At 44.1% G+C, this 24,485-nt stretch overlaps 1 protein-coding gene across 8 annotated transcripts in view; it reads left to right on the top strand.

Annotated features, from left to right (window-relative positions):
- Positions 1-20,182, top strand: part of ADARB1 (adenosine deaminase RNA specific B1) — a 139,563-nt gene extending 119,381 nt beyond the window's left edge. For 5 of the 8 annotated variants that reach the window (XM_030915062.1, XM_030915061.1, XM_030915058.1 and 2 more), the window contains 2 exons: positions 16,418-16,596; positions 17,983-20,182. In XM_030915062.1, coding sequence (XP_030770922.1) covers positions 16,418-16,596; positions 17,983-18,162 — 359 coding nt within the window. In that variant the 3' untranslated portion in view covers positions 18,163-20,182. Of the gene's footprint in view, positions 1-2,960; positions 4,425-16,417; positions 16,597-17,982 lie in introns of those variants that run through there. The other 3 variants (XM_030915054.1, XM_030915055.1, XM_030915060.1) reach the window with 2 other exon arrangements.
- Positions 20,183-24,485: the final 4,303 nt, after the last annotated feature.

Genomic DNA, 24,485 nt, shown 5'->3' with positions numbered 1-24,485 from the left:
AATGGGTCCCAAAGCAAAGCCCTCAAAACTTTATTAAAAGGAAAGTCTTACATTTAACAAGTGACCTGGAAAGAGGAGCTACCAGGACATTGGCCCCCTTGCTGTGCATCTGCACTGTGCATCACAGCTCATGTTGTGTTGGTTATACTTTGTCACCTCACATTTTATTATAAGGGTCATTCCCGTGTTAAAAAGAGAGTGAGGTATGATGGTGCCTAGTGAATTGTAGCGTCTTTAGGGAGGAGCAAAAATGGATATAAATGAATACAAAGAAAAGATTACCTGAAACCAGGAGCAAATCAAAGTAAAAATGTAGGGATAGGGTGTTTCTTTCTCTTAAAAAAATAATGCTGTCGGGATTGAAGTGAGAAGAATTTAATTTTCATTTCAGCCTGAACACTAGTTTTACTTTCAGAAAGGTTCTTGGTGCCACGCTGTGAAACTTTTGCCTTTGTGGGTATGCACACTTGGTACCCTTGCTTAGCACTGTGGAAATGGAAGTCTCTTGAGCTTTCTTCCGTTTTCTTTCGAATGAGTTTCACATCCAGCACTTGCAAGCTGGACAGTTCCAGCTTCTAATTTATGTCCATTGATCCCCTGAGTGTGAGCTCCTCAGCTGGCCCAGTTTTTTGTCCAAGGCTCACTAAGAGAACCTAAGAAGAAGGAGCAGGGTGCCCAAATGCCCCATGTGATGGCTCTGGGGATCTTGTTGACAGCCTGCTCTGGGGTCATCCGACAAGGCTCCCTATCCTACCGGTTTTCGTGTTGAACGTTGGCACAAAACGTTAAACAAGGCTGCTTGATGGGGGTAGGGTCCTCGTGAACAGCTTGCATTTCAGTATCTCTGGGAGGACAGCACAGGTACCCGAGGGGGCTGGCAGCAGGCCCAGGTGTGTGGCGGGAAGGAGGCAGGTGCCTGCGGAGCTGCTGTCCATCCAAGACCATTCAGCATCATGGGCAGGAAGAGCAAGGCAAGCTGGTTTAATGAGGCCCTGGCTGAAGTGAGAGAGAAGGAACATCACTGTGAGAGTGTGTGAGAGCATGTGTGTGCATAAGTGCATGTGTGTTTGTGTGTGCGTGTATGTGCTTGTGAATGCGTGAGTGTGTATGTGTGCGTGTGTGTGTGAGTGGGTGTGAGTGTGTGTGGGGGTGTGTGTGAGTGTGTGTGTGTTTGCATATTCTCCAGGTAAGAGTGGTCATCGGGGTTGTGGGAAAGAGGTATCGGTAATGTCAGTTTCCTCCTTGCCCTGGTTTCTAGGAGGAGTGAACGTGCCATGAGTCACTGTAAAAGAGAACGACCACCAAGCTTGGCTCCAAGTACAGAATCATTCTTTTCAGCTGACAATTTTTCTTTCCATTTTACTTTCTCTTTTCCTCCCCTTTACTTTTGCTGGACTGATTAAATTGTCTTTCCCCTTTCTTCCCACTGGTGATTTGGAAGTTCTAAACCTTATTTCTATTCTGACCAGTGGTTACCCCAATTTTTTAAAATAAATATGTTTAAATCACTTTGAAAAAATGTTGGCATCAAGAATTAATATTTGTAAAGATCCAAACTTGGGAAAAGGTGAAATATTGGGCTCATTTTTATTCCACACTCTTCCCATCCTCGTCTTCCTAGATTCTGATGACATCATCTTGAGTTTTGGAAAGTCATTTACTACTGTGCTTTTTCTTTAAAAGCCTTTCTTAATGAGTCACACAGCCACATGGTCAACAATTGTTCAGATGAAAATGTAAGGGCTCCTGGTTTCTCTCCTAACCAGTTTTCTGTAGCCGTTGCCCCTGCCCTTAACTCCACATCCAGATTTATTTTTCACTTTGCTGGAATACATCCGTAATTGGGGTGACAGGGTGATTTCTTGGTTGGCTATTTTTGTTTGATTTTTGGAGAAAAGGCCTGTGTGCTGCCCTAGATCTTGACTTTATCTGGCCCTCGTCTGTGCGCCAGGTGGACTGGGGACTGTGGATGTCTGGGCTTGGTGCTTCTCCCAAGGACACGTCAAGACCTCCATGGTCACCCTTTGTCACAGAGCCAGTGTGAGTTTCTTTCCTTTCTAGAAGGTACCCCCTTGTTTTCTCTCTGTTAGCATTAAACTTATCTATTTTCCTTAAAATTCAGAAATTTCAACAGATTAAGCCTAGGTGTGTGGCTAGTTTGTTGGGGTTTCTTTCCTACTTACTACCCTGAACCCTCTGATCTCGATTGTTGACTCTTCACTTCCGAGAAATGTCCTTCCATCGTGTCACTTCTGCTAGAAGCATCTTCTCTGCCCTCTCTGTTGTCCCTGAAAGTGCTGCTGAGCAGAAGTCATAGTCCTGCAACCGGTGTCTCTTCTCTCATCTGATGTGCTTTTTTGACTGCACTGCATTCTAAGAGAATGCCTGACTTCTCTGTCACCATCTCAAGAGTGAACTGTTTTCCCTGCAGAGCAGGCTCCCCAGGAGCTCATGCCTGGCCCACTTCCCTGCACCACGGCTGCCACATGGCTCCCTCTCTTGCTCTAGTTCTCCTTTCTGGGAGAGTGACTCCATTTGGGGCTCCTCATCTCTGTTGGGTTTTCAGTGGCTGCATTTGGGGTTCCTCATATCCGTTGGGTGTTCAGTTCTCCTTTTGCATACTGCGAGAACAACTTTCTAGTGATTGGAACTGTCTAGAAAAGAGTTTCCTAAAAGTAATTAAGCTCCCCTGACTGAAAGTGTTCAGGTTGGAATTGGATGGAGATTGTTGTTATGGACATGGTGACGGGATCTGGCTGAAAGGATTAACCCACATGACCTCCAAGTGTCTTCTAAACTCGAGATCCTACGGAGTGCAGTTTGCTTGTTTTTAAATTCTCTGTGTGGATGATTGTAATGGTACAGTACAGTTAACCTATTGTATCAATCACACCTTTGAAGGTTTTTAAAAATAATGATTGTTATACTTCACTGACTGCCATCCTTCGGCCATTTCCCAGGCGTGCATGTGCTCAAGTCGGGAGCCAGATTCTTGCATACGTCCCTGAGTCCACGCCGCAGCCCTGTGGGCCGGGCCCGCCGTCACCCTTCACAGTGGAAGCAGCCGCAGCTGGCAAACACCACAGGACTTGCAGCTCACAGCTGTGTTCCACCGTCCATAGGACAAGTACTGCTTGAACCCACATCCGATCTTTCACCACCCCAAGGCTTGCCTCCTATGGAGGACAGAGAGGGCATGAGAGTGCCTTGGGGCTCCCCCAGGAGCTGCTTCAGGAAAAGGAGGAGCTGGCAGGATCTCTGTGAGCCTCTCAGCCCCACTCCACCTGCTGCTCACCTTCATCCACATCCAGTTAGCATCTCCTGCCCATGCAACTCTCTGGACATGAGCCCACCTCACTCAGGACCACAGCTCTGGGGCTCCTTCCACTGCGGGTGTTTTAAAACCCTGTGGTCTCCTTTGAGAAAGGAGTGTTATTTGGCCAGAGGTCCTCTGTGTAAAGCCCTTGGCACCTGGCTGGGGTTAGTGGACAACCAAGACAAGGCATGTCCGAGCTGGCAGAGGAAGCCTGAGAGCAGCGCTGGGGAATGGGCTGGAAGGGCCAGAAGAACCCAGCCATCTTGCTCTGTATGGATTCTCATGGATTGTGTTCATTTCTCTGTCAGCTCAAAGGACTGCCCTTCTTAAGACAATCACAGTGAAAGGCTCAAAGGTGCTCTGCTCTCAGCTTAAATGGCAGGTTGGTTTTGGACCTAGAGGGGCTCAGAGGCTCCCCGCTGTGTTGCGTGGCCTGTATCATCCTCACTGGGGGGAGGTGCTGTGCAGAGTTTTCCTTACACTTTAACTCATGCCCAGGTCTTGACTATTTCTTATTTGCAGAATAGAGGCCGCTTTCAGTCAAGATTGTAAGTACACATTTTCCTTGACCCACTAATAAATGTCTAATAGTTTCTATAACATGAACCCATAATAACCCTAAAATATCTATTGTTAATCATTATGTATATCATTCATCTTTGATTACCCTACCATGTGAGGAACCTATTGGAAAATACCTTTAGGGTAGAAATAAGAAAAAACATCAATGCTAGCTCTTCTGAGTTTTTTAATTATAGCAGTTATTAGACCAATTCACAGTTTCTCTGTATTTTTGCTTTAAAAGCTCTGATTCAGCACACTTAATTTACAACAACAGAGGGATTCTCATTACCAGCCAAGTTGTTCTTGCTTTTATTGGTTTCTGCACCACGGCCTGGGATTAACTCATTACCCTAGTTCCCTCTTTGCAGCCCGGAAAGATAAGCATCTCACTGGTATCAGCCCTCACACTGCATTGGCCTCAGGGACTCGTAGAAGGATACGCTTATGACCATTTAGGGGCTTTCTGCCCCAGAAAAAGCATATGATTAGTATTGGAAGCGTGGGCTATTTTCTTTTTGCCTTATTTCCTCCATTTTTGTTTCAAGGTGGGACTTGATTTAACTTAAAATATAAAAAATGTTTTGTACTATTAGGATCTTACACTTTTTGTTAATTAATCATTTAGTGAAAAATATTGTCATTCTAAGGTTTAAGTATCATTCAACAGTAATCCTTTATTTTGATGAGAAGTAATGGAATTGCCAAGGAAGATAATATAAGCATTATCCATTTGTTTATGGAAGATTCAATTCCATTATGGTCAGAGATTCCCCAACAGTTTAACTGGATACCTACTCTTCTAGCCATTCCCCCGCAAAAGAAATCCTTCCTGATTCTGTCTGATTGAAGCGTGTGGCCTTGAACATGCTCCTGGGGCTGCTGCCTCTACAGACAGCACAGGGCCCTGCAGGAGCTCAGAACATGCAGGCAGATGCTGGAAGTAGGGCGGGTGTGCTGGTAACAGCCACCAAAGACCTCAGTTCCACTGGCACAACTGTGCCACAGGAGAAACCTGAGCGTGTGCTAAAAACCACCCCAGCAGCAATCAGTAAATGCAGGAACAGTGACCTCAGGAAGACATGAGGCTTCTACCAGTGCCTGTGGTGAGGCCAGCCCAGCCCTGTGTGTGGTTAGGGCACACCTGACTGACCACCCCGACAAGCAGGGAAGGACGGTGCTGGAACTCAGAGTTCTTGGGATGAGGACATGGTCTTGGCTGATTGTTTTCCTTCAGACCTTCTGCAGAATTGAATGCACATCAAAGAAACAAGCAGAAGAAACCATGCCAGCTGCTTGTATTAAATACAAATATTTTACTTACAAACTTGGATTATCAAACTTATGAGGAAAATAAACAACACAAAAGAGAAAGATCTATATTAGAACATAGAACAACTGAGAGAAAGCAGAACCAATTTAGAAAACAGAAGAGAAATAAGTAATGATAAACCTTATTTGTATGTTATTTAGTAAGTGCTGAAATCTAATATTAATTTGAAGGTCTAGAAAATATTCCATTTTTTTCAGTGTGCATTGGGCGTGGTTCTAGGTGTTGGGATTTTGCAGTAAACAGGACAAACAAAACCTCTTCCTTATGGAGCTTTTGCTTTGATGAGGGTAGGGGGACGGTGAGGTCAAATAAATCTCAGGTAACTTGGAACAGAAAGGCAGAATTATGAGAAAAACCTTCAGAGATGTGGAAAGTTATTCAGAAGGCCCAATGTTTGTTTAATAGTGTTTCAAAAATAGGAAGTAGGGAGGAGGAAATAGCAGAAGAAAATTCCTCAGTACAGAGGAAAACACAAGTATTGGAATTAAGTGGACACACTGAATCCTGAGTGGGATTAACGAGAAAAGTCCATGCCCAGTATATCCCGTTGGAGTTTGAGAACACCAAGGACAAAGAGAAGATCCTAAAAGCTTCTAAGTTAGCTGCGATACGTTAGAGATTTATATTACTCTTACCAGGACACCGGAAGTAGAACAGAGTGATGAGATGACTTTCTGGTTCTAAAGAGAAAATATTTTTATTGTGGAATTGCCTACCCAATCAAGCATTGGGACAAAGTGGTAATTTTTAGATAGTCAAGGAAGAGAAAACTTGAATTTAAGAAAGAATACCTTATAAATCCAAAGTACAATTGAAAAGGATAATTCAGCAGCAAGCCTGAAAAGTAACTTCCAAATTAAAAGGGAGACTCATATTAAACAACACTAAAAATAATGTTTTTAGAAGAAGATGAATTTATTTTTAATGAATAGCCTAACTGAGAAGCTGAATGCTCTGAATGGTAGGGTGAAAGCAAGCACTTCTTTCGTGGACAAAAAAAAAAGGAAAGGAGAGTGGAAACTCCAGGGAACATAAAAAAGCTATTCAGGAAAGGAATGGCTCAGACATGAAGCAAACAAAACTAAGGCATGATTTTGAACGATTCTTGAGAGACAGAACAAAGAGACCCCAGTATAAGTTTGTGCTTGGAGGGGTGTACTGAGGGGCACAGGCTTGGTGGTGGTGTTCCTGTTTCTCCTGCAAAGTCTGTCACTTTTAAAATGTGAAAATAGAAAAGCAAGAATGTTTCTAATGATTAGATCAGACGAGGAACCAGAACTTAAACTACTGACTGCTTAGAGTACACATATCAAAAGTGGTGAATTGGAGCCCCACTTACCTTTAGGAGATCATGGCCTTGAATGAATAGAAAAATATAAGTGAATTAAGCCTTTCTTTTCCAAAATTGGGAGGGAAAGCAACAACAAAGCTAAAGAGGAAATAAAGGAAGAAGGAAGGAAATAGAAGTGAGAAAGAGAGAGGGGAGGAGGAAGGAAATGAATAATACAGGAAAGAGGAAAAAAGATTAAAATTAGTAAAACTGGCCAGGCATGGTGGCTCACACCTGTAATCCCAGCACTTTGCGGGGCTGAGGGAGGCAGATAACCCGAGGTCAGAATTTCGAGACCAGCCTGGCCAATATGGTGAAACCCCATCTCTACTAAAAATACAAAAAAATTAGCTGGGCATGGTGGTGGGTGCCTGTAATCCCAGCTACTCAGGAGACTGAGGCAGGAGAATTGCTTGAACCCAGGAGACGGAGGTTGCAGTGAGCCAAGATCATGCCACTGCACTTCAGCCTGAGTGACAGAGCAAGATTCCATCTTTAAAAAAAAAAAAAAATAGTAAAACTAAGAGGCATTGACTTCAAAGAACAATCAAACAGATCTACCACTGCCAGGGCTATCTAATTAATATCAGATAAAACAAAAGTAACCAAGTGGAAATTGAGGGCTACCCGCAGATGGGGAGGAGGGTACAGTCCCACTCCTTATTGCAGTTTCCCTCTCCAGGAGGTCAACCAAGGCTGGAAAATACTATAGTACTTACAGCACATTCACATGACTTTTACTACAGTATATTCTTATAATTGTTCTATTTTATTATTAGTTATTGTTATCAATCTCTTATTCCTATTTATAAATTAAACTGTATCATAGGTATGTATGTAGAGAAAGAAAACATAGTTATATAGAATTTGGTCCTATCTGTGGTTTTAGGCATTCAGTGGGGGTCCTGGAATGTATCAAGATTTCAAAAGAATTCTTTGTTCATCTCTGATACTTATAAATTTGAAACTGTCAACAACAACAAAGAAAGAATAAGAAAATGTAAATTATCGAAGTTAACCCAAAAAGAAATACAATATATAGCAAAGGAAATTTCCAGGGAAGACATTGTAAAGGTTGTCCACAAATTACCTTCCAGCAAATTCCCAGATGGTTTAATCTATCAAAGAACATGTAATTCTACCTCTGTATAAACTTTCCAGGCCGTGAAAAAGAGCAATTGACCTAATCCAAATACCAAAACTGGACAAAATGCAAATAAAAACCACAGAATTACCTATGACTATAGATGCAAGACTCCTAAATGAAATACTATAAAATCAAATTTAGCAATATGCCCAGGAACCTAAGTATAGTTTCATTTTATACCTGTTAGTATAGTTTATCCATGAGAAGGTTATCAGAAAGGATCCATAACATCTCAGTGCTTTACAGAAGTCAGCATGTGTTCATTAATATGTATGCTCACCATGCATATGTGTGTATACACTGAAGGAGTATGCATTAAAATGGCAAAGCTCATCTAGGAAGGAAGGATTGTTTTGGGAGGGTTTAAGATTCTTTAGAGTCTTTAAGAATTACTCAGCCAGGCATGGTGGCTCATGCCTATAATTCTAGTGCTCTTCTGAGGCTGAGATGGGAGGATCACTTGAGGCCAGGAGACCATCCTGGGCAACATAGCAAGACCCCATCTGTAAAAAAAAAAAAAAAAAAAAAAAAAAAAAAAAAAAAAAACTAGCTGGGTGTGGTGGCATGAGCCTGTAGAGGTGGGAGGATTGCTTGAGCCCAGGAGTTCAAGATTGTAGTAAGCTATGATTGTGCCACTGCTTACCAGCCTGGATGACAGAGCAAGACCCTTTTTCTTAAAAAAAAAAAAAAAAAAAGTGGAAAGACTCATGAAGGATTTTTTGCTGCTTTTTTTTTTTTTTTTTTTTAAGACAGTGGCCAGGGTCCTACCCAAAACCTACCCAATCAGAATCTCAGAGGTGGGATTCAGTGTGCTTATTGTTTAAAGCTTCATATCTGATTCTACTGAACATACCTGCTTAAGAACCACAAAATTACAGTGGCTGTCTCTGGGTTTTATAGCGTTAATTTTCTTTTCTAAGGTTTGTGTAAATTTTTGGAACCGTCTGCAGTGAGCAAATGTTATTTTTTTAATGAGGACAATTTTTTTTTGTTTGTTTTTAGGACAATTTTTTTTACTTTCAAATTATCTTTCATGTCTTTTCACAACTTTGTTGAGGTATAATTGGCATATGATAAACTGCATATTTAAAGTATACAATTTGATACATTTTGGCCTATGTTTAGGTCTGTGCAATCATCACCACAATAAAGATAATGAATATACTTACCACTTCAAAATTGTCTTAGCACTCCTTAGTAATCCCTCCCTCTCCCCTATCCCCTCCCCATCCCCAAGATGTACCATCTGTCTATACAGATGAGTTTACATTCTCTGGGATTTTACATAAACGGCATCATAAGGTTTGCACCATTTGTGTCCAGCTTCTTTCACTCAGCTTAATCATTCTGAGATTGATCTATGTTGTTGGGTTTGTCCATAGTTCATTCCTTTTCATTGCTAAGTAGCATTGCACTGTGTGAATAAACCACAATTTGTTTATCCCTTGAAATATTGATGGACATTTAGGTTGTCTCCAGTCTTTTAATATTACAAAGCTGCTGAGAACATTTCTGTGTAAATCTTTGGGCGCTTACTTCCATTTCTCTTTAGTAGATACCTAGGAGTAGAATGGCTGAATCATAAGATAGGTGTATGTGGAACTTTTTAGAAAACTATTAACCTGTTTTCCAAAATGGTTGTACTATTTTTACATTACCACCACTAGTGTACACGAGTTGTAGTTCTGTCACTGATATGCCAGAATGTAGTACGAGCGGTCGTTTTAGACATATTATCAGGTGTTTAGTGATACTCCCTCATGGTTTTAATTTGCATTGCTCTGATGACTAATGAAGTTGAATGCCTTTTCACATGCTGATTTGCCATCCCTGTGCCTTCCTCAATAAACTGTTCAAAACTTTGCACATTTTTACTGAGTTGTTTAACATCTTATTACTGAGTTTTGAGAGTTATTTCTATTTTCTAGCTACAGATCCTTTGTCAGATACATGATTTGAAAAAATATTTTCTCCCAGTCAGTGGCTTGTCTTTTAATTTTCTTCATAGTGTCTTACACAAACCACATAATTTTAATTTTGACAAAATCTAATTTATAAAAAATTTCTTTGATGGATCATGCTTTTGATATTATATCTAAGAAATATTTTCTTAAGTCAGTGCTACAAAGTATCTTCTTATATTGTATTCTTAGAAATTTTACAGTTGCAGTTTTTACATTTAAGACTATGTTTCACCTGAGTTCATGTTTGTGTAGGGTATGAAGTATGAACTGAAGTTCTTTTTTTTGGCATGTAAGATACCCAGTTGATTTAGCACCATTTAGCAAAAAGTTCCTCGTTTCTTCATGGTATTGCCTTTGCGCCCTTGTCAAAAATCGGCTGGCACGTGTATATACATGTGGGTCTATTTCTGGACTCTGTTGTTTGCCTTTAATCTATTTGTCTAAAGGCCAGTGTTACATTGTCATGATTACTATAGTTTTATTGTAAGTTTTGAGGTCAGGTAGAGTTAGTCTTCCAACTTGGTAGTTTTTCAAAGTTGTTTTGGCTGCTTAGGTCCTTTTTGTATTTCCGTAAAAATTTTATAATCCACTCATCAGTTCTACATCCTTATTGCACTGGGTAGGACCTCCAGTACAATGTTGAGTAGAAGTAATGAGAACAGACATCCTTCTCTTACATGTCATCTTCAGGGAACACATTCAGTCTTTCACCATTAGGTATGATGTTGGCTGTAGGGTTTTTTATTGTTGTTTTTTGTTTTAGAGACAAGGTCTCAGTCTTTCACCCAGGCTGGATTGCAGTAACGTGATCATAGCTCATTGTAACCTGAAACCCCTGGGCTCAAGTGATCCTCCTGTCTCAGCCTCCTGAGTAGCTGGGACTACAGGTGCATGCCACCATGCCTGGTTCATTTTAAATTTTTTATAGAGACAGTGTCTTCCTATGTTGCCCAGATTGGTCTTGAACTTCTGGCCTCAAGCAACCTGCCTGCCTTGGCCTCCCAGAGGGCTGGGACTATAGGAATGACCCACCATATCTGGCTGCTGTAGGTTTTTTACAGATGCCTTTATCAGCTTAAGGACATTTTTTTTTTCTATTTATAGCTTACTAAGCATTTTTAATCAAGAATGTATGTTGGATTTTGTCAGATTTTTTTTTCTGCTCTTAGATGACTATTTTCATTGCAGTGACTTGGGCCTATAGTCCCAGCTACTTGGGAACTAAGGCAGGAGAATCACTTGAGCCCAGGAGTTTGAGGCCATCCTGGGCAATGTAGTGAGACTCCATCTGAAACAACAACAAAAAATGAGATGAGCATTTAGTTCATTTTTCAGTTTGCTAATGGTGACATTTAAAAAAAATTAAACCAACCTTGCATCCTGGGATAACCATTATATGGTTATTATGTGCTATTCTTTTTATATATTGTTGGATTCAGTTTGCTAAAATTTCATTTAGAATTTTTGTATTTATATTTGTAGGGATATTGGTCTGTCATTTTAGTTTAATGTCTTTGTTAGGTATAAAATGAGTTGGGGTACATTTTTTTCTCTTCAGTTTTCTGGAAGAGTTCGTTTGGATTTGGTATTATTTCCTTAAATATATAGTAAAATTCACCAGTGAAGCCATTGGGCCTGAAGTTTGCTTTGTGAGAAAATATCTAACTACAATTTATTTTTCTATAATAGATTTAGGGCTATTCATGTTATCTGTTTTTATCTTTTTTCTTGAGTAAGCTTCAGTAATTTGTGTTTCAGGGAATTTGTCCATTTCATCTAATTTGTCTAATATATTGGCATTAAAGTATTCAGAATATTCCTTTTAATATTTGTGATATCTCTAATGATATCATCTTATCCCTTATATTGATGATTTGTATCTTCTCTTGTTTTTTTCAGATCAGTCTAGCTAGAAATTTATCAATTCTGTTTATCATCTCTCAGTGCCAACTTTTAGGTTCAGTGATTTTTTTTCTTTTGTTTTATATTTCAATAATTTTTACTCTGATTTTAATTATTTCTTTTTTTTTCTGCTTACATGGTGTTTCAATTGCCCATCTTTTTATAGTTTTTTAAGGGGCTAGCTGAAGTCATTGTTTTAAGACCCTTTTTACTGCTTTTGTAGCATTTAAAAATTATGATATGTTATGTTTTCATTTTCACTTATATTAAAATACTTTGTCCCTTGGGTTATTTAGAAGTCTGCTATTTAGTTTCAAAATACTAGGGATTTTACAGAGATCTTTCTGTTGTTGGTTTTTTAGTTTCATTTAATGACTTCAGTACTTCAAAATTTGTTTAGACTTGGTTTTACGGACCAGAATATGATCTATCTTTGTAAGTATTCCACGAAACTTGAAAGAATGTGAATCTGCCACTTTGAGGTAGAGTGATCTATAAATGTTAATTAGGCTAAGTTGTTTGTTTATATTATTTATTTTCTTTTATATTCTTACCAATGTTCAACTTGGTCTATCAGTTATTGAGGGGCAGGATTGAAAATCTCTTAGTTATAATTATACATTGTTTTTTTTTTTTTTTTTTTTTTTTTGAGGCGGAGTCTCGCTCTGTCGCCCGGACTGGAGTGCAGTGGCCAGATCTCAGCTCACTGCAAGCTCCGCCTCCCGAGTTTACGCCATTCTCCTGCCTCAGCCTCCCGAGTAGCTGGGACTACAGGCGCCCGCCACTTCGCCCGGCTAGTTTTTGTATTTTTAGTAGAGACGGGGTTTCACCGTGTTAGCCAGGATGGTCTCGATCTCCTGACCTGGTGATCCGCCCGTCTCGGCCTCCCAAAGTGCTGGGATTACAGGCTTGAGCCACCGCGCCCGGCCATACATTGTTTATTTCTTCCCCTTTTCTAGAGTTTTTACTTCCTGTATTTTGTAGCTCTGTGATGAGATGCATGAAAGTTTAGGATTGTTGGTTTCTCTTAATAAACTGACCTCCTTTACTATTGTACGATGACCCTTTTTATTTCCGGTAACAGTATTTGTTCTGAAATCTGCTTTGAGATTAATATAACCTCTTCAACTTTCTTTTGATCAGTGTTAGCACAGTGTATCTTCTATCCCTTTAAAGTACTTTATATTAAAATGTTTCTTATAGGCATATAATTATATATATTTATATATTTGGATCTTGCTTCTCTCTCCCACCATGGACAATCTCTGCCTTTTCACTGAGGTACTTAAAGTATTTACATTTATTGTGATTATTTATATTATTAGGTTTAAATTTCATCTTGCTACTGATTTTCTGTGTGTTTCCTATGTTCTTTGTTCACTTTTTCCTCGTTTTCTTACTGCTTTTGCCTTAATTGGGTATGTTTGATGATTCCATTTTGACTCCTTCTTGACTTTTGAGCTGTGACTTTTGTTAATTTGGTGGTTGTTTTAGGGTTTATAGTATGCATTCTTAACTGACCACAGTCTACCTTCAAGTGATATTATACTACTTCACAGAGTAAAAGAACCTTACAACAGGATACTTCCGTTTTTCCATTCCCAACCTTTGTGGTATTGTTTTCAGGCACTTTTGCATATGTTTAAAAAAATCCACATTACATTATTATTATTTTCATCTTAATAATTATCTTTTAAAGGAATTTAAATAACAAGAAAAAAACCCCTTGTATATTTATCCACATAGCTATCATTTCCAGGGCTCTTCATTCCTTTGTATAGATCTGGATTTCCATTTTAGTATCATTTTTTCTTCTGGCTGGAGGACTTCCTTTTACATTCCTCGTAGCACAAGTCTTCTGATGATGAATTACTTCAGCTTTGGTATGTCTGGGAAAGTATTTTGCTTTCATTTTGAAGTATATTTTGCTGTACAAATATATTTCTGCTGGAATGGCAGGGTCCTTTTTCTCCTCTAAGTACTTTAAAGACATTGCTTCCCTAACTTCTTGTTTGCATTGTTTCCAGTAAGAAATGTGTTGTTATCTTTATTCCTCTGTGTGTGTTTTTCTCTGAGTTTGCTTAAGATTTTCTCTTAATACTGGTGTTGAACAATTTGTTCTGTTGTGCTTTGGTATAGTTTTATTCATGTTTCTTGTGCTTGGGATTCATTTAAATTCTTTAATCCATGGGTTTGTTGGTTTCATGAAATTTGGAAGTTTTTATTCATCTTTCTTCAGATATATTTTCTGTTCCCCCTTCTCCCTCCTCACCTTCATGAAATCTAATTATGCATATTTCACCCTACCTAAACCTGTCCCATATCACTGATTTTCTCTTCTTTTTTTCTCTCTTTTCTCTCTTTAGAAGTTTGGCTTAGGCTTTTTTATATCTTTATGTCTGTATCTTCTGTATATGAATGTCAGGCACTTTTTCCTCTGATTCTCTCAGGAGGCTGTTTACCAGCCTTGAGTAACATGCATACTCTGATCAGAGATCCACAAGATACTCAAGGACACCCTCTGCGTATTTCCAGGGCTCACTCTCTCTCTGCTTGTCTCTTCCTTCTGGTACTCTGTCTTATGAAATCTGGCTGACTTGGTTTCCCTTGACTCTCAATTCAGGGGATCTGCTACACTCTGCCAGTTCCTTACTCTGAACAGTAAACCGTTCTGGCAGTAAACTGTCATCTGGATTTTAATGTCTCTCCAAGGGAGGGATAAATGGTCATTGAAAGCAAGTGAGCATGGTGATGGGGTGGAGGTGGCCTCCACAGGGCATGAAGTGAGTTGTACTGAGTCATCTGAGAGTGCAGTGTGCTGCTTCTGGCCAGTGGGCTTGACAGTTCGGTGTCTGGGTTCAGAATATGAGTCCGCCCATGTTCTAAGCATGTTCTAAAGATTCATATCCTAAACTAGTTTTGATTTTGGTGGCCTATGACATCCATGTGATATGAATTATCAAGCTCAATATACAAATGGAGATACATGTATTCAATTCCCAGTTATACAAGTATCTTTTTAAAACCTTTCAACCCTGCAAAATTAGCCTGTGATTAGTTAAGATGAGACGGTTTAAACACAGCAAGAAAACAAGTACAAGCGTACTTCAAAAAGTTCATAAAGTTAAAAGATAAATATTTTTAAAAAGATATAAACTTTATTTCTCAACATAAGCTCTATCAAATTCAAGACATTTTTGTAAGCGCTGATCCTAACCATTTAGATTGTCCCTAAAGAACTGAATGGTGGCTGGGCACGGTGGCTCATGCCTGTAATCCCAACACTTTGGGACGCCGAGGTGGGAGGATCATGAGGTCAGGAGCATCCTGGCCAACATGGTGAAACCCCATCTCTTTTTGTTGTGTATCTAAAAATACAAAAACTAGCTGGGTGCGGTGGCGTGTGCCTATAGTCCCAGCTACTCGGGAGATAGAGGCAGGAGAATCTCTTGAACCCAGGAGGCGAGTGAGCTGAGATTGCATCACTGCACTCCAGCCTGGTGACAAGAGTGACACTCAAAAAGAAAAAAAGAACTGAATGTCTTGAGGATTTAACCATGTGAATGCAGACTTTCTTACATTATTAACTGAAGAAAAATTCCTTAAGGGATACCCTAAAGGGTGCCCTACATTCCTTAATTCCTTGATTCCTGAAATTAAGGAAGTTTTGAGTTTAGGAAACAAAAAGAAGTCAGAAGGAGCCAAATGAGGTGGATTTGCAACCACCACAAGGTGGGTGGCTCGTGACTTCCTGTCGAAACCCCCACACAGTCGCCCTCGCTTGATGAGAGGAATGGACAGGCGCTTTGTCATGATGAAGGTCTCTGGCGAAGCCTCCCCAGGGGTTTTTCTGCTAAAGCTTTGGCTCACTTTCTCGAAACACTGTCATCATAAGCAGATGTCGTTGTCCTTTGGCCTCCATGTGAACCCAACGAGCAAAACGCCTTGAGCGTCCCAAAAATGCTGCCATGGCCTGTGCTTTGGCCAGTCAGCCTGTGCTTTGACTGGGCCCCTTCCACCTCTTGGTAGCCTTTTTTGTGGGGGGATTATGCATTTTCTTCAGGATTGTCTTTGTAAAAGCTATTTTTATCTCCTGTTTGATGTTTGTTCTTGCTTCAATTTTAGCAGAAGTCACGTAACTCTGATGGGAGCTCTTTTCAAACAGATGTCTTCATCTTCTTAGTGCCTCAAACTAGATCCTATTCAGACATGTTTCAGCAAGTTAGTACAAGTTTGTTTTGGTGCCAATTTTGAAATCCATGAAGTTTTTTCATAATACGCATTTTCTATGAACTTTTTCAAGACTCTTGTGAACCATTTCAAGACACTTGTTAAGAATTAGGGTTTCCTATTGCATCATGGATGTCACACATGTAAAGCCACGTGACCTGAACATGCCTGGCCTCTCAGTGGCAGGGGAGCATGTGCAGGCATGAGTGCCAGAGGTGGGTGACACAGGAGCAGCCCCCACCTGCACGACCTCGTAGGACCCGGCATTAGTCTCAGAAGTGGCTCCATCCATCCACTCTCAGGCAGCACCAGAGTGAGAAAAGACACACTTGTCAGGAAGTCTCATGATTCCAGGTTTCTGTCAACCTTCTGCCCACCTGTCCTGTCAGACAAGTGCATACCCGTGGGTCAGTTCGGCTTTCTCAGCACTGCTCCTGTTCTGGTGGCAGTGGCAGAGTGTGAGGCCACTGCCACGGCAGATGCGCACTCAAGTCTGCGTATGTTCCTCAGCAGGCAGAATTCCTCCACCACGCACTTCTGTGGCCATGTCTGAGCACAGTGTGTCGCCCCCGGCTGCTCCCTCCCTGGGGGTGAATGCGGGCTTCACACCGCCTTCCTGTGCCTTCCGTTTCAGGCATCAGCAATGCAGAAGCACGGCAGCCAGGGAAGGCCCCCAACTTCAGCGTCAACTGGACGGTAGGCGACTCCGCTATTGAGGTTATCAACGCCACGACAGGGAAGGATGAGCTGGGCCGCGCGTCCCGCCTGTGTAAGCACGCGTTGTACTGTCGCTGGATGCGTGTGCACGGCAAGGTACTGAGGCGCCCTCACCGTGATGCGCCGGCTCCACCTCCCCAATAGCTTGTATGTCCTCACACCTACTGTTCCCTAAATTGTTTCACCATGTCATCACGCACAGCTTCCTAAATCTATCATTTGGAAACCTTTTGTTCCTTCAGATTGTTTTAGCTTAGAAGTGTGGCCATGTCCCTGAAACCTTAATGCCATCTCAAAGGCAGCTCTTTCCCTCCCTGCTGCAGAGTAACACCCACTGCCAGGCCACTGTGTGTGGTGGAAACATCTCTTACTCTCAGATATTGAAAGTCATTATGCCAGTCTCCCTGCTGTCCCCTCCTCAGCAACACAAAAATTGCTTGGATTCTGATAACCCTCCATGAGAGTTTTTAAACCTTTTGAATTAGCTGTGGGGCCCTTTTTTCCCCAGAATAAAACCTTATATAGTAAGTCAGGATATTACTAGTTTGTATTTATTCTTCAATCAAGTAGATAGCATCTATTTATTCTGAGACCAGCATTGTGCACTGGCATGGGAGGTATAGCCAGAAGGGACAGTGCCCAGGAAGGTCCTGTTCACACAGGGGCAGCACCCAGGCCAGCTGCCGCAAGGCCACAGTCCACACAGAAAGGAGCTACCAGTCACACGAGGGAAGGCGTCCGAGGTCATCAGGGTGATAACATACACGTAACATCAGTGGTGCTTCTTTTTTTTTTTTTTTTTTTTTTTTTTTTTTTTTTTTTTTGAGATAGAGTCTCGCTCTGCCACCCGGGCTGGAGTGCAGTGGCCGGATCTCAGCTCACTTCAGCTCACTGCAAGCTCCGCCTCCCGGGTTCACGCCATTCTCCTGCCTCAGCCTCCCGAGTAGCTGGGACTACAGGCGCCCGCCACCACGCCCGGCTAGATTTTGTATTTTTTAGTAGAGACGGGGTTTCACCGTGTTAGCCAGGATAGTCTCGATCTCCTGACCTCGTGATCCACCCGTCTCGGACTCCCAAAGTGCTGGGATTACAGGCTTGAGCCACCGCGCCCGGCCTATGCTTCTTAAGTTAAAAACGAAACTTGAATCAACTATTGGTGGCTTCCCAGAAGCACGTCTTCAGAACTCGGGGGTCTGTAGCTGCCTGTTTGACTAGCAAGACTGGAACTGGGCGATAACTCAGGCCTCAGGAGGTGCGGCACCTTGTTCTGTGTGAAGTCGTGCCCTGGCGATAACTCAGGCCTCAGGAGACGCGGCAGCTTGTTCTCTGTGAAGCCGCACCCTTGGCAGAAGGCGCCTTCCTCTGGGTTGCTTCCCCCCAGAAGCCAATGCAGTTCTAAAGGCCGTGTTTTGGCATCTTATTAGGTGTTATTTTCATCTGTTACAGCGTCAACAGTTGCATTTGTTTTTTATCCCTTCACAGGTTCCCTCCCACTTACTACGCTCCAAGATTACCAAGCCCAACATGTACCATGAGTCCAAGCTGGCGGCAAAGGAGTACCAGGCCGCCAAGGCGCGTCTGTTCACAGCCTTCATCAAGGCGGGGCTGGGGGCCTGGGTGGAGAAGCCCACTGAGCAGGACCAGTTCTCACTCACGCCCTGACCCGGGCAGACATGATGGGGGGTGCAGGGGGCTGTGGGCATCCAGCGTCGTCCTCCAGAACCTCACATCTGAACTGGGGGCAGGTGCATACCTTGGGGAAGGAGTTGGGGGACACAGGGGACCACCAGGTGTCCACGGTTGTCCCCAGCATCTCACATCAGACCTGGGGCAGGTGCGCAGTGTGGGGAGGGGATGGGGTGTGTTGGGGCCCAGCATCGCCGCCTGGCATCTCTCTGCCGCAGCATTTCCCCTTCTGAACCGTCCAGTGACTGCTTTCAATCTCGGTTTACATTTAGAAATTGAGTTCTACTGAGTAGGGCTTCCTTAAGTTTAGGAAAATAGAAATTACTTTGTGTGACATTCTTGAATAAATAATTTATTCAGAGCTAGGAATGTGGTTTATAAAATAAGTAATTATGTCAGGTCACTTTTATGCCACATTATTTTAATTGCAAAAAAAGCATCTATATATGGAGGAGGGTGGGAAAATAGAGGTAGGAAGTAGTAGTCTAAAGGAAATCGCCACACGTCTGTCTAAACTTAGGTCTCTTTTCTCCATAGGTACTTCCCTGGGTAGTTTGACACACTAGGTTTTAACAGTCTCCCTGAGGAGCAGACTCCCAGCATGAGGTAGTGTGGCCCTGTCATGCACACGGGGCCCCGCAGTGGTGACTGTGTGTCCTGCAGAGTCGTGACCCAGGTCCCTGTAGCCCTCAGCCTCCTCTAGAAGCTTCTGTGCTCCTTGTAGGATCAGATCATGGAAAACTTTTCTCAGTTACTTCTAAGTAATCACAGATAAAACATGGCCAGTAACCCCGGGCTGGCCATTCATTCAGGTTTTTTAAAGGATATTTAACTTTTATGGACTAGAAGGAATCAGGAGGGCTACTGCACAATACATGGCCCAAGTTCCCTCTGTTCCTTCCTCTGAATTGAATGGATGTGGATGACTGCCCAAAGGCCTTCACAGAATGGAAGTAGAATGATTTCAGTAGATAATCATTCTTGGAAAATGCCATAGCAGGCATGTTTTTAAATTATTGTTTCCAGCTTTATCAAAGACATGTTTGAAAAATAAAAAGCATTCAAGTGAGAGCTGGTGAGACCACGTGCTGCTGGCATAGTGTAGACCAGACATTGACGGTCCCGACAGGGGAGCTCAGGGCTGCCCAGCACCGAGAGTGCACGGGACAGCCCCACTATAGAGGGAGCCAGCCCAGGAGGTCAGGAGCGTGGCGGGCGAGGGCCCTGTGTGGACCACCTCCACCGAGCTCAGAGATTTGCACCCGGTGCCTTGTTGCCTCCGCTCAGGATGAAAGAGGAGCCGAGAGAAGTGCTCTGTTCGCCAGTGCAGTGCCCAGCTCCAAGGCCCTGGACGGTGCTCAGGTGGGTCTCCTGGGGCCATGGGCAGAGATTGGTGCAGACTTTACCCTACAGCATACACCTGCCACAGTGAAATCCAGGGTGTTGGCACCTGTATGTCTGTGATGGGCCTAGGAAACCAGAAGAGGGGCAGAAGGGCATCATGCTCCCACCGGACACTGGGAGCTCAGACCCAAAACCTGAAGCACGGTGGCTTTGGTGGGAGGTGTGCCTCCTGATGTCGGGAGCCCTATCCACGTGTGTCCACACAGATCTCGTCCCAGTGTGACAGGAAGGGGTGCTGCTTAGGGCTCATTGTTGGGCACATGACCAGGTTCAGAGGCTAGAACATCTGCCCCACACCAGCCTTCTCCTCTACCGAAGAGGGCAGTTGTCTCCCTGAAGCAGTCAGAGTGGGTGTCTCAGCCGCTCCGTCACCACAGTGGGGTCTTGTTTGGGCAGACTGTGCTGGGGCTCTGCACCTGCAGAAGGAGAGGTATCTGTTGTCGCTGGCCTTCCCCCAAGTAGGCTCTTGCACACTAGAAAAAACACCTTGTAAGTCTGTGCATTTTTATTCTTGTCTTGATAAATTGTATTTTTTTCTAATGGGGATTGGGAGATGGACTTAGTTTTTAAAAATGTGGATTTTGGTTACCAAGTTTAGTGTTAATATATTCCATATACATACAAAACTACCCGGTATGTCTGGCTTTTCCCTTCTGTCAGGTAATAGCTAAAGTAAGCATGATTGCTCCCTGTACCACCCCAAGTAAGTGAGTGCCTCACCTTGTGGGGCCTGCTGCCTTGAAACCATGTGAGGTGGCTCCTTTCCAGGGTGGACTCCTGCAGCCTTGAGGGCAGGCACACGGCGTCCCACCCCAAGCCGTCCAGGCAGGAGGAAGGCAGCCAAGGCAACTGGGTTCAGGGAGCCCTGGGCGGGGTGGCTGCGGGGAAGAGTTGGGTTCGGGGAGCCCTGGGCGGGGGGTGGGGGGCGGCTGTGGGGAGGAACTGGGTTCGGGGAGCCCTGGGCGGGGGGTGGGGGGCGGCTGTGGGGAGGAACTGAGTTCGGGGAGCCCTGGGCGGGGTGGGGGGGCAGCTGTGGGGAGGTGTTGGGTTCGGGGAGCCCTGGGCCGGGCGGCTATGGGGAGGAACTGGGTTGGGGAGGAGTTGGGTTCAGGGAGCCCTGGGTGGGGAGGAACTGGGTTCGGGGAGCCCTGGGCGGGGCGGCTGTGGGGAGGAGTTGGGTTCGGGGAGCCCTGGGCGGGGGAGCTTTGGGGAGGAGTTGGGTTCGGGGAGCCCTGGGCGGGGGCGGTTTGGGGAGGAGTTGGGTTCGGGGAGCCCTGGGCGGGGGGGGTTTGGGGAGGAGTTGGGTTCGGGGAGCCCTGGGCGGGGGGGGTTTGGGGAGGAGTTGGGTTCGGGGAGTCCTGGGCGGGGGGGCTTTGGGGAGGAGTTGGGTTCGGGGAGCCCTGGGCGGGGCGGCTGTGGGGAGGAGTTGGGTTCGGGGAGCCCTGGGCGGGGCGGCTGTGGGGAGGAGTTGGGTTCGGGGAGCCCTGGGCGGGGGGGGTTTGGGGAGGAGTTGGGTTCGGGGAGCCCTGGGCGGGGGGGGTTTGGGGAGGAGTTGGGTTCGGGGAGCCCTGGGCGGGGGGGCTTTGGGGAGGAGTTGGGTTCGGGGAGCCCTGGGCGGGGCGGCTGTGGGGAGGAGTTGGGTTCGGGGAGTCCTGGGTGGGGAGGAACTGGGTTCAGGGAGCCCTGGGCGGGGCGGCTGCGGGGAGGAAGATGATGTGCAGGGACCAGAGGCTCTGCACTGCTCCTATGACAGCTCATCTGTCATCAGAAAAAAATAATAATAATAATACAGAATGCTGACTCCTTGAGACAGATCAGAGAACTTAGCACTTTAATCCCTCCCTTCTGAGCGCTCGGTGTGCATTAGACTATAGCTGTTTCATTGGCGTGTCATTTTGCATCCAGTGTCCTGATGTGGGTTTTAGAGACTTAGCAGAAAATTCGACACAAGCAAGAACTTGATTTTTTAAGGAAAATCTTACATTTTGGGACATTTTGACAAGTAGGGGAAGAGAGGGCTTCTGTTTTGTTTGGTTTTGTTAGCTAAACCTGAAGTATTAATTCCACGAAGACACTGCCCCTCAGGACCACTCAGGTACAGCTCTGCCAGGGACAGAGTCCTGCTAGTGGGAGGTCTCAGGTGGGGCAGTGTGTTCTGTGCCATGAGCCAGCGACAGGTCCAGATGGATGTCGTCACCACCTTCCTCAGCTCTCATCACCTGGTCACAGGCCAGGCCCATCTCTTCCCAGCAAGGGACGCCAAAGAACTGCAGTTTTGATTCTGAGTCTTAATTTAAACTTTTCATCATCTTTTCCTATTTTTGAGAAATTTTTGTAATTAAAAGCAATTATTTTAAAATGTGCAAGCCAGTATCTCACAAGGCGTGGATTTCTGCGGAATTTATTTTTATTCAAATAACTATTTATCTCCGGGCTGTGGAATCGCCACTTTCTTCGTGAAGACAGTGCCTCTCCTTGTAATCTCAACAGGTACACTGAGGAGGGGACGGCTCTGTCTTCACATTGTGCGGAGATCTGAGGATGGGATTAGCAAAGCTGTGGAGAGGGCACATCCGGATCTGCCCGTGTCTCAAAACACACACGTGCACAGTGGCTCTTTTTCCTTCTCAAATACTTTACTCCAGAAGCAGGTGGTCTGCCCCAGGTGTAAAGAAGGAAAATTGGCCATCTTTCCCACCTCTAAATTCTGTAAAATTATAGAGTCACTCAAAAGATTCCTTTTTATCAGCCCCACACTGTGTAAGTGGAGAGGGCATTGTGTTCGTGTATGTCCAGTTTACAGCGTCTCTGCCCCTTAGCGTGTTTTGTGACAATCTCCCTGGGTGAGGAGTGGGTGCACCCAGCCTCAAGGCCAGTGGGTTGCTCGGGGCCTTCCATGTGAATTCGAGTGTTCAGCTGATGCCAGGGAATAGAATTAGAGAAACCTCTGACCCACCGGGTGCCGGGGACCGGTGGAGGTGGATGGCAGGTCCGACTCGACCATGACTTGTAGTTGTAAGGGTGTGTTGGCTTTTTCAGTCTCGTGTGAAAATCCTCCTGTCTCGGGCAGCACCGTCTGCACTTTCTTGTTCACTGTCTGAAGGGACGAGTACCAAGCCTCAAGAACACTTCTTTTGGCCACAGCATAAGCTAATGGTGTGTAAGGAACCGATGGGCCATTAAACATGAACTGAACGCTTAAAAGCACAGTCTATGGAACGCTAATGGAGTCAGCCCCTAAAGCTGTTTGCTTTTTCAGGCTTTGGGTTATATGCTTTTAATTTGATTTTAGAATCTGGACACTTTCTATGAATGTAATTCGGCCAAGAAACGTGTTGCTAAGATGCAGTCCTCAGTGTTCTCTATGTAAATCTGTGTATACACCACACGTTACAACTGCATGAGCTTCCTCTCGCACCGAGACCAGCCGGAACTGAGCATGAGACGCTGTCAAATACAGACAAAGGATTTGAGATGTTCTCAATAAAAAGAAAATGTTTCACTCCTCTGGTGTTGCTGAGACTTTCTTTTCCTTTCAAATTATGTCTGCCCTCAGCTCGACTAGCAGGCCTGGGGATGGATGCCCATGTGCATAGCCTGAAAAGGTGGCTGAGTCCCACCCAACAGCTGCAGCACTGACTCCACCTCGTCTTGCACCTGCTGTGCTTGCACCAGTGCTACTTGCATTTCCCCAACTTGGGACAGTCTCCCCTCAGTCCCCACCCCTGTTAGATGCTTGACTTCTTCACTGTCTTCCTGGAGAGCATGTTGGCACCTCTCCTATATGTAAGGTGGTGTAGAAGAAAAGTATGCAGCTGCCCTGCTCTCATCCTGCATATAAAATGGATGATGACACATGCCCATGTTACTTGTTACCCTCACGTTACTTGTGGATAGAACACAGGAAGAACCTACACACTCAACAAGAGGCAACGGTGACACGGTTGCTGGGGTGCAGTGAAAAAAAAACAGGTGCTAAGTGCCACCGTAGAACTATGGTATTTCTAGTTACCACACTGGAAGGACAGCCACAATAAATTAAGTGGAAAGTTGGCAGCTAAGTGGCATTTCTGTGTCGTGGCTGTGACAGTGTATATATGCTTCATGTACTGTACAAGCACAGGTGGGCCAGGCTGGCTAAGGAGGGAGCCTAGCCGTAGTCTGTGAACATGGGATTTGGGATGGTTTTGATTTTGTGTTCCTTTTTAAAAAGCATATCCATTTGTCTCATGTTTCTACAATTAAATGAAAAATTTAGGAAAATATTTTGAAAAGTCAAAACCACCATACAAATAATAAAAATAGCACTATTACAGACAACTTGATTTTCTCATTTGCATCAATTTTGAAACTATTTCATTTTCCCACAATAAAAACGTTAAAATATGTTGCAGCAAAAACAAGCTTCAGAGAAAAGAATGAAGGGAACCCTCTCCCTGACGAGTAAATGCTTTGAACAGCGATTCTTCAGGAGCTGCCTCGGGGCCACACCGGATGGAACACTCGGAGTCACTATTCTGTCATGGAATTGGGGAAATGTCCCAAATTTGACCAAGTAAGATGAAAGTTTTGCTTTTTACGAGATACTGTATAGTGAATCTCGTAGAGCCTGACTGTAAATGTTGAGGTTCTTGAGCTTTTATTCAGTACATGCGTAATGAAGGCCAACCCGGAATGCACTGTTCCAGGTGCTTGGAACAGGTTGGTGAACACAACACAGACTCCCCCAAATAGCTGCTGCTCTACCGGAAAACAACACACCAGATGCCAGTGTCAGGGAATGGTGCCCGGGAAGAAAAAAAAAGCAGGTGAGGGTAGTGCAGTGGGGCAGGCTGCAATGGTAAGTACTGGGATCAGGGTGGCCTCACGGAGAAGGCTTGCAAAGCAGATGGTCA

Source organism: Rhinopithecus roxellana, chromosome 13, assembly GCF_007565055.1.
Source record: "Rhinopithecus roxellana isolate Shanxi Qingling chromosome 13, ASM756505v1, whole genome shotgun sequence".
Taxonomy (NCBI): Eukaryota; Metazoa; Chordata; class Mammalia; order Primates; family Cercopithecidae; genus Rhinopithecus; species Rhinopithecus roxellana.
Note: the sequence above shows the minus strand (reverse complement) of the source record. Positions and strands in the feature narration are given on the sequence as shown.